General features: G+C 39.9%; 1 protein-coding gene across 1 annotated transcript; it reads right to left on the reverse strand.

The window, feature by feature from the left end:
• Positions 1–1,049: 1,049 nt before the first annotated feature.
• ACTL6A (actin like 6A) lies at positions 1,050–10,568 on the reverse strand. Its single transcript, XM_083848439.1, has 14 exons — positions 10,413–10,568; positions 9,700–9,776; positions 9,335–9,509; positions 8,634–8,734; positions 7,162–7,259; positions 6,388–6,482; positions 6,016–6,122; positions 5,847–5,936; positions 5,604–5,665; positions 5,183–5,297; positions 4,740–4,820; positions 3,688–3,783; positions 2,859–2,945; positions 1,050–2,348 (listed from the first exon to the last, which is right to left on the reverse strand). Exons 1-14 carry the CDS (start codon positions 10,435–10,437, stop codon positions 2,268–2,270), a joined length of 1,290 nt encoding a protein of 429 aa, XP_083704565.1. The 5' UTR covers positions 10,438–10,568; the 3' UTR covers positions 1,050–2,267.
• Between the last annotated feature and the right edge of the window lie 234 nt (positions 10,569–10,802).

Below are 10,802 nucleotides of genomic sequence, written 5' to 3' on the forward strand. Positions count from 1 at the left end.
AGATAGTTGTATGTCATCTAAGTTATGCGTGCATTCTACATAAATGCAGGGGAAATTGGGCTGTTAGTGAGTTCTGTTCATGCTGCTACTGAGTAAGTTCGGCAGTCCACTGCAAGGAACTGTTTCCCTACTTTGAGTCTGGACTGTTGGAAAGCATTAAATATTTAACACATGAATTTTTAACAATGCAGTCTTAGTACTTGTATTTCTAGAGAAATATGACAAATTCAAGTACTTGTGCAGTGTTTTTTGAGTGCAGAAAGTGTTTGGAGAAATACTGTTAATAGTCTTCTGTGGAATTAAAGAGGAAGGCATGGAACCTTTTACTCATCATTACTGCTCTCACTTGGTGGTAAACACCAACTTCATGAAAGCTTTTAACCTTCAAAGGAGGTTATGTAGAAATTTAGAATGAAGCCCCCTTTTACACACACAGTCTCTCAGGAAGCAGACGTGCTATGCTACATAATCTGGTAAGACACCAGAAACTCCAAGGGAACCACAACTGCATTAAGATACATTCATCTCCATCATCTTGACCTGCTCTGCATCACATGAACTACCTTCCTCATAGAGGGACACTCTTTACAATGGTGACAAAACTCCAGAACTTGTTTTGCTCTTTCCACTCTAAAGAAACTAAACCACTAAACCACTCACAGCTATTACCATTGTGCTGTAATTACTGTAATGCTTTTGTTTTATGAAGATAAGAGTTGATAGTCAAGGAAACCTAAGTGCCTGATGTAGAAGGAAAACTTTGAATTTACAGTCAATTCTCAAAGAGAAACAAATTAAAAGCCTACTTTATCTCTTCACCTCTAGCTACAAGCTCTCCGCTCCTCTTAGTACTTCAATGATGCCACAGCAACTTCATGCTTGAACGCAAACTTAAGTCTTTCTTCCAGTGTAACAACAGCAGGTGATTGTATCGTGTTGTAGCTGACTTACATTTGCTTCCTTTTGAGAGAGAAGTATGGTTTGTCAACAACTTTGAAAACAACTTTGTCTCAAGAGCCACCTGATTATTATGGTATGACAAAAACAGGTTGTTTTGATAAATTACTTTATTGCTTGGAGGTAACATGAAACTGTTTTCAACTAGAGGCCCCAGCATTATTTACCCACAAGGTCTTTTAGGGTACCGAAAACATAGCAGTATTTATATTTTTTTAAATCAGTTAAATGCTATTTGGTTTTCCACAGCTTTTAGAATAAGGAGCAAAACTTCACTGTGTCACAATACAGAACATCATAGAGCTGTAAATTTGAGTTGCTTCGCAGCAGCGCAGAGCTGCATTTTGATAGCCAGTTCCTGCTGAAAAAGTCATCCCACTTCCTCTGCCCGAGTGCACGCTCCCCATGCAAAATGCAGGCACTTACTGACCTCACTATGAGTCAGCCAGAGCTAAACCAGCAATAAACAAGCAGCAACTGCCCCTCAGAGTTACAGCTCACTGAAAAATGTCAAGCCACATCCTGAGGTCTTCTCTGACTATTCCCCTAGTCTTAGAAAGACAATTCTCTGCTTTACTTTCCCTGTCTCTAAAAAGTTTTGCTTCTCACCTACAAAGGCATTCAGCACATTATATACATTCTTTAGAAATCTAGTGGAAATAAATGATTGTTTACTGAAACAAAATTGCTCCATAGTAGAAAATTAGCAACCAGTGCATAATGTAACATTCACTAAATGGAATGTAACACTCCATTAGACAGTAAAAGTTTACCCTGAACTGACTGCCCTATAGTAGATTAGTAAATACAAACTTTCCATTTTTAAAACAGAAGAGTAACTGTTTCTCTGCAAGTACTCACAAAGTTGCTCAAATAAAAAAAAGAGCAAGTTTCATTAGGAGAGAAGTAAGCAATTTAAGGCCAAAGTACTAGCAAAGGAAGACTAATATATGAAAGTAGACTAGACATTTTTAATAAATTTGTGCAGGCATTTGCAAGGTTATGCCTCTATCTATTAGCTAACCTGTAAAGCTGTTCCCAGGAAAAGATACTAGAGAAAATAGACATTTATACAAAGTTATAAAATGCTCATTATATGAATTATTGCTTTACAAAGGACAAACATCCTTTTTCTATGATAGTACCAATTAGGTCTCTCAAAATTTCTAAGGTTTGTTAAAAATGGAACTTGAATAATGCAAAAAATCCAATATAAATTTTCTACAAAAGAGTCCATCCCATTCCTGAGTATGCTAAAGCTATAAATCAGAAGAAGCACTGAGGAAGCAGCAGTTTTCACAGTAAGAGGTTTAAGGGCATTTTCTTTCTACGCACTGTTTCCCTCCTTCCTCATATTCTTGTTTAGAAATCCACATCTGTTGAAAAGTACCCTACAAAAACAAAACAACAACAACAAAAAGGAATTAATGTTAAGTGAAATATTAAATTTTCATAGAGGGAAGAACAAGCAAGTCAAATGATGTAAGACTGACTCCGCATGCTTCATAATCTTTTTCCTTTGACTTTCATAGCACTAGTGATTAAACTAAAGATAGGAAGTTGCAGTACCAGAAGCTGATTTCAGCTGCCCTTTCTGATACTGCTAAATGAATCCCCACAAACCTTTCCAATACTCAGTAATTTGGACAATGAAGTTCATGCATGTGATGAAGGAACAGGTTTGCAACTTTCATGATATACTATATACGTGTCATTTTTATGTACCATATTTCAAAAGCCTGCACCTTGCTGTTAGAAACGGGAGGCAAATTAAGTTTGGACTGATCAGAAGCGCTCAGATAATTATTGCTCCAGTAGCACAAACTCTTCAATGCACACGTATATGGAATTAAGCTTTTGGGTAACAGTGCTGCATAACATAGTAACAGAGGTTTACTAACCAAAGAAGCCAAAATTGAACCACCAATCCACGAGCTGAATCGCCGCTCCACTGTGGTGTTGTTTGCTATCAATTTCAGGCGCATGCTCTGAATAGAAAAGGAGGTAAAATGAAAGAACAAATCAGGTCCAAATTGTAGGCTGGTGCCCTTTGGTCACATGAGGAGGACAGCACAAAGAACTTGGTGTATATACCAATATGCAGGTGGAAAATACCAATTTTATTCATCTTGCAGTAGAGCTCATCCACCCTGTATTTAGAATCCCGGAATAGCCACATTGCAACAGAAGTATATCTGCGTTTTATCATGTCTCCCAACAGGGAGCAGCAGCAAATGCTTGAGGCTAAAAACGTAGCAGGTAAAGAGCAACACTACTCACAGGACTACTTAAAATGTATACTGGGTCTAAAATGTATAACGTCATCAACCCTAAATTCATTAATCAGTTTTGGACTGACAAGTGACAAGACTTCAGATAGAATGACTGAATGTGCTTCAAGCTAGCCAGCAACACTTCAGGAGAGAGGCCATCGAGGGAAAGAAGGAGCAACTATTGCTTAGGGACAATTACAGAACTTGGAATCACAATCTGAAAGCGTAAACAGAAGATACTATCAAAAAAGCAGCTATTTGCTGAATCTCATATTTCAAGTTTCCAAGACTTGTTTTTGTTTGTTTGTTGTCTTTAGAGAGGCAGGAGATCTTTTACCCTGCAGAAATCCCTTCAGCTGCTGGGCTCCTAACAAAGTCAAAGGTACAATACATACTTCCGTATTTATGCAGCAGAAAAGCAAAGTGGTAAAAACAGTTATATAAAGAGGTGTTTTACCGGTGGAGTTTTCTGAGACAGCTCTCTGTTCAATCTATCTGTGAAACTCTGTATTAGGGTGTTTCCTCCTGCTACAATCACGCTGCCATAGAGGCCCTAAAAAGACAAAAAGCAACATATGTTAATCCTGACATCATTCTGAAAACAACTTTCACAGAACGTATTATCAACAGCAATAACCCATCGCTTACTATCAACAATACTACATCTCCCAATCCAATTAATTGTAATCGTGTGAAAAATATTTCAAGAGATCTTAATGATGAACTATACAAGGAAGACAGAAGCTGTGTGATTAAAGATTCTAAATGATTTCACAGAATATTTTCTGCTGTACAGAGCCCTACACCTACAGGTGCCTTCTCTATCCAAGCCGATTGTTTCATTTCAGCCAGATGTTCCAATCACAAAGAAAACGTTCACAGCACTGAAACAGTTTTCCATCTTATTAATGCTGCACTTGGGTGAACACAAGTCATGGCCTAGCCTACGCAGCCAGCCTGACTCTCCATCTAAGAGGAAAAATTTTTAAACTAACCCCCAAGCAGTCCACATCAAATTGGAATCTTTTCAAATTGACACCCAAAAATAGGAGAACACTGTTTTAAGTTTTCCTCTAAAACCTCTTCCCTTCCTTCTACTTGCCCCCAAACATCCCATGATTGGTTATGTTTAAAAAGTACATTTCAAGAAGCCCAGAAATCTGAAGATAACACCCAAAGTTACGAGCACAAAATGATCATCTCATCTGAAGCTAATCCACATTATGCACTACCAGCCACAAAACCTAGATGTTAGCTACTTACTCAGTGTTTCTACCTATATATAGAAGTCAAAAATCCCAATTTAGCATTTTGTAAAACAAAACGGGAATCCTACATGTTCTTGTATACAACTATGTAATACTTAAAGAATTATTCAAATGTGTTTATCATTATCCTAGGAAGTCTGTATTTCTTTATCAACCACTTTCTGTGCCTCCTCCTTCCGCCCCAGAACTCTATCAGCACAAGAAGCATCTATGCCTTAACCAGTACATGTCTCACACTTACCGGCCTGATGTCTATATCACACATTCCAACGCTTGTTGTGACAACATGGCTCACACCCAGCATCGTGTTACCAGATAGACCCTAGAATTAAAATTAGTAATTCACACATCATCACTTCAAAAGAGCAAGGCATACCAAAGGCCTGAATGACTTGAATGAACAAACGTTATTAAAGAGGGAGCAAAACATTTTTAGGGAAAGAAAGAAGAAATATTTCTATTTTTCCATTCAGCTAGCTCATCACTGTCCATTTTGAACTACATTTCCTCCTTTACTATCCTGACCCTAATAAAACAACACAGGCAAATTTTACTGCCCCAGGAACCACATGATAAAAATACGCACATACAAATCAGGAAATTAGGAACATCATACAAAAGGAAGCCATGTGATAAACTAGTGATTTAAAGCCTTCCAATTACTACACATCATAGTTGTTTTACCTTTACGTTAGAAGGGTCAAATAATCCCTCAGGGATTTTTAGACGCTCGGCACCAAAGTCACAGTTATAGCCATTAGGGAACTCATAATGAACCGTTGGCATCTGTGCTGCTACCCTGGAGCAGTCAGAAAATGACACATTAAAGTACAATGCAAAATACAATGTCACCTAAGTAGCATTATAAACTAAGGTTTCAGAGAGAGTATTCTGATTGGTATGAATTACACTTTTGATAATATTATGATGTCATGCATCTTGGAATATTAAATAAACTATCACCTGCATGTATATTATTTTTCTATTTTCAGAAATAAACAGATTTATCTAATTGCCTTCTGTAATAAAACAAGCTGACAGCAATGAACAGGCGAAGTTCATTGAACAACTGATAATTTTGCAAGGATGAAAAATGGTGACGTACTGTTCATCATAGGTTGAATCTGATACTTGGAGGACAGAAGCTTGGAAGTCCTGAATGACACACTATGGAGATAAGAATTATACGGTTACAAGAATATCTGTCCATATTTCAATAGAATTTATAGAATCAATACTGTCCTTTTTAACATCTTCCATTTCTTTAAGAGGAAAATCTGATGCACTTGTAAACAAGACTGCTTTACGGGATGCCTAGGGGAGTTTGAGAGTGGGAGAAGTGACTTACATTACACATGTAGTTGTGCCAAGATCTAGTGACCTGGGGTAACTTCTCTTTTCTCTTCCAATTTGCTGGTGACCCCTCACGAACTGCCTCCTGAGATTGTAGGGAATATGATCATCAGTTCATCATCTGAGCCCAGACGAACACTTACTAGAAGAAGTTACTTTCCTACCTTTGAAGCAATCATATAGGGAGGAATTATCTCAATATTCATTTCCTGGAACAGTTCTCGGCACTGCATAGTAATAAAGTCTCCTGCAAGTGGTGATTTTACAATTCCTAAAAGACAAAAAAAAAGAACAAAAACCTGAAGACATCCCACCAACCTGGAATGCACTGAAATCAGGATGAACTCTTCCAGCAAACTCTTACTTGTCAGAAGGTACTGTTGGGTGGTGTTTATTGTTGTGGATTGTTTTTTTTAATTCATATTTAAGGGGACAGATACGCATTTTAAAATAATAATAAAACTGTAAAAGCAGAAAACAATCCAACTTGACTTTGATACTGCTATGATACTGCTATTATCCATGAAAGTTTTTACCTTGTTGAAGTACATATCCATCATGCACTGGAATAGCAGTGGTGTGTGTTGCCCCACTATCCAAGATGAGACCTGTAGATCTCCCATTAGCAAAACTAGCCACAATGATTAAAGAAAATATTGTAATTTTCACCTTAAACAAAAAAGCCATACAATTTGAGCATAATCAGGAATAAGGACCCCAATGTTTCATCACTTGGCTCTACAACTAGACTTGCTGTTTTCCCAGACACATCATCTTTCTATGAAGTGCACAACCTCCTAGAGACAACATTTAACTTTGACCTGTGAACTAACTTGAGCTTTGGATGCACGAAGGTGACAACTCAAGTCACTACTATGCAGTAAGCTCAAAGTATATCCAATTCATTTAGATTCTAAAGGTAAAAACCTGTTATCAGTTTAAAATAATTACAAATATTCATCTTAAGGCTATGGGAACTTCAAACTCTATATTACTGTACCTAGTAGTCTGGACAACACCACTTCAGTTCTGTAATATTTTTACCAATGGTATACAATGAGAACCAAAAAAAAAAAAGAGACAAAAAAAAATCACTGCATCCAAGGACAACAGTCAGAGATTGGGAGAACTTCAAAACCAAGTTCTAAAGTTAAGAAATGGAAGTTGTTTACTTCCTCCCAAGATGTTTATGGAAAAATTAATTTGAAGAAGAAAATTTAGACACGCTGTTAAACTAGGAGTTGCCTAGAATAGCTTTACTGTAACTTTCCAGGGGAAAAAAAAAGGCAGCACAAATTTCCAAAGGATACGCTGTTAGAACAGCGGTTTTACACAAGAAAAATGCAGGGATGTTGTAGTGTTCGAACATCAATTCAGTCAGCTTTTCACGCTTTGCTCTGGTATTCCACTAGAAGAAAAAAACAGAAACATGTAAACAAAAAGAAGATATGCTCATTGTGCAGATCATTAGAGCACACTAAAAAAATGCTGGCAAGATGAGGAAATAATTAGTAGTTACAAAACATTAATGCTTATCTATCACTTAGGATTAAAAAAGTATCAACGTAAAACTACAGAAAAAAAAAAATCTGAAAAATCAAGGGCAAAAGCGATACACTATTTCACTATTACAATAAAGAGTTCTTTGCACTTGTATGGGTCTTCCAGTATCAGTCCTTCAAGGAGATTTCCAAAATAACTGACATGTCCATTTTACAGGGGAAAACGATAAATAAAATAACTTGCCTAGTTGAAAGAAAAATAAACCTAGGTTTTCCCATTTTTGAAATATCTTCCTACAGTTCTACTTTACCTGTGATTAAGTCAGGATATCTCAAATAATCTACACATTACTGAAAAAGTGCATTTTTTCCAAGTCGATAACTAAGATTAGTACTGTAAGGAAAATACAACGGAAGCCTCTATACAGACATCACTGAGCCGTCAAACAGGAAATAGGCACTGCAAACTCATCCATACTCCACCATGTACAATCGCCTTCTCAGAGGGTTCATGAAGGCAGTTCTGTTTCCCTGTTAACTTAGTGATTCTTAAAGCTATTACAGAGAAAGCAAGAAATCCAAGAATTCACCTCACAAACATCAGCCAGCTACAATTCAACACGAGGAAAAAATGAAAGAGAAATCCTATTCATAAAGACTTTATTAAAGGTATGCAAAACTTTTGTATGGCAGGGCTACCTTACTTCTTCAGATTTTAACATCTGCCCTTTGAATACTGAACATTACTAACTGAAAGAAACTGTGTCAATATTTTATTCCAGAAATTTGCATTCATCCACCTCTCTTACCCTACACAACCATTTGCAGAAACGAAGAAAAAAAAATGAAACTTATTCACTCTACATATTATTCTCTGTCACATAATAAATATTAGATAGAAGACTGAATGCACTGACAAGTTTTTATTAAGTGTCAAGTATAACTTAAGACATCCACACATCTTTTTGCTTTTACTTTAAAAATCTTACTTTGCTGCCTAATTTTTTAAATTTATTTTCAGTAATTGAAAAACACTAGTGCATTGAAAGTACTTTCTAACTCATGCCAAGTATTTCAAATTTTTGCCTTGTTAAGGCATTTTTAGTAATGCAATTATTTTCCAGAATCAGCAAAGTATTTTGAAATTTGCTACTTCTGTAATTAAATTTTAACATTTCTAAGCTACCAGCCAGTATCAGATTTCTCCAAGACCAATGTTCATCAATTCACCAAGAAGATACAGTTAAAACTTCTCAAAATGCAAAGCTGCTTTTACTCACTGGTGCTTCAGACATAAGGACAGGATGCAGACTTGCTTCAGATTTAATATGCATCTTGTAAGTGTGATCCAAAATTGCCTGGAAACTATCCCAGTCTTCAACTGTAATGACATTGAAGCAAACAGATTAGTTACTTCTACATTCTGGTCCTCTTCATAAACACACAAAGGTTTCCTGATGTCTTTTTTTTTTTTTTGCATAAAGCTCTTCAGTCAAAAGCTGTCCTCAGCAGACCTACACCTCCTGTAGCACTTTCTGCTTTGCAGAATTGTATCATAACTCTGAATTACAATCATAATGCTTAGAGAGGAAGAGAAGTCCACCAACATAATAAACCACCTACACTTTATTTTGTAAATCAAGTATCCGTTCTTACAGCCTATAGCCTGTGTTCGTACACATTACAGCAATAAGCTTAAAAACCATTTCCAAAAATTGCCATTTATCAAAGAAGGTGTCTAAATTAAAGCCATCAAACAAGGAAGAACTCTACAAGTTTTCTCTTAAGACAGGAAAACGCCCAATATCATATTAAAATTTCTTTAGTGAAAGCAGATCTTTTTCTTTATATTCCTGTTCTCTAACCCCCAGGTGAAAACAAAAGTTAACTTGTACAGCATCCGTGTACGTGAAAGCTATGACTTTCTACAGCCTAGCAATGCAATTTTAAAAACAGGTAGAAAAAAGACAGAGCACCATACTCATTCCATTTTTTAAAGGTGAAATGGCCTCCATATTTTCCCTTGGAACTCTCAGGGCATTGGTGTCTATGTAGTAAGTCGGGCCCCCTTGTTTGCCCTTGTCACCATCTATCTCCATCAGAGTGCTGCCATTGTCCCTTTCCAGCACCACACCAATCGCTGTTGGAAAATCAACCTGCAACGCAAAAGGTAAGCCATATATGCAAATGTGTCATGTTTTGCTTGGATTTTTTGCTAACAGAATTCAGAGCTTAACTTATTGAATACAGTAAGAATAATATAGATATATGTATTCTGAAAACTAATAACTAATAATCAAGTTCTAAGCCCACGTTATGTCTCGGCTGAGGCACGCAGCTCCTCACCTTTGGACAGTCTTCACCTGCATAGCCTGCTCTCACTGTGTACGAGCCGATGTCAAAAACAAGAGCGCCGACTTCATCTGAAAAGATTGTTAACGAAGAGGCAGTGAATGGTTATTGCACTCCACTACAGTCCTGCCCTGAGCTTTCTCTGCCCTGTTTTGCTTGCAAGAACAGAAGAGCGAGTTGAAGCATCTTTTCCAAGGCGCAGAGGAAGTTCTGTATTGGAGACACCGGACAGCCGCCTGAAGGATGCTGAGCGGCTTTAACTGGGACGGATGTGGATAGGCTGGAGCCGGGACACCGCTACTCCTTAACTATATATAAGCAAAAGGGGGATTTAACAGAAGGAGCACAGTGTCACCCAAACAGACCACCACACGCAGCCTTTGCCTTCTCTTGACGGCGAGGCTGACAGCCCGCACCCCGGGGGCCGGCCAGGACCACCGAGCACGGGGCAGGGCCCGCAACCACCCCCAGCGCCCCTCAGGGCTCCCTTGGGCCCCCAGCCCTCAGCGGGGCGCCCCACACGCCCCAAAAACACCCACACCCCCACGGGGGCCACCCGGCGGCCGCCTCCTCTACCTCAAGAAGCTGCGGGGCGGGGGTGGGGGGAGGGCGGGGGGGCTCGGGCCGGGCCGCGGCCCCTGAGGGAGCTGCGGGGGCGGCCTGAGGGGGGGCGCCGGGCCGGGGGGTGGAGAAGGGGAGGGACTCACCGCCCCCGTACACGCCGCCGCTCATGGCTGCCGCTGGGCCCGCGCCGCGCCGCGCCTCGCCTCACCGCGCCGCCCGGCAACAAAAGCGCCCCGGGCCCGCGCCCCGCCGACCAATGGCAGCGCCGCTCCCGCCCGCCCTGCCCAACGGCCCCGCTCGGCGGCCAATCGGGGGAGGGGAACGGAGGGGTTTAGGTGGGGAGTATCCAATCCTGAGGAGGGATGGGGAGGGAAGGGGAAGGGCGGTGCGTGAGGGGAGGGGCGAGGCGTGAGGGGAGAGAGGGGCGGAGGGCGCTGAGGGGGCGTTGGTGCGTGAGGGGGGCTGAGGGCGGGTTGGGGGGCTCGGCCGGGCCGGGCTGGTTGTGGGAAGGAGCGGTGGCTGCTGCAGCTGGC

This window comes from Anser anser, assembly GCF_964211835.1.
Source record: "Anser anser genome assembly, chromosome: 9".
NCBI lineage: Eukaryota > Metazoa > Chordata > Aves > Anseriformes > Anatidae > Anser > Anser anser.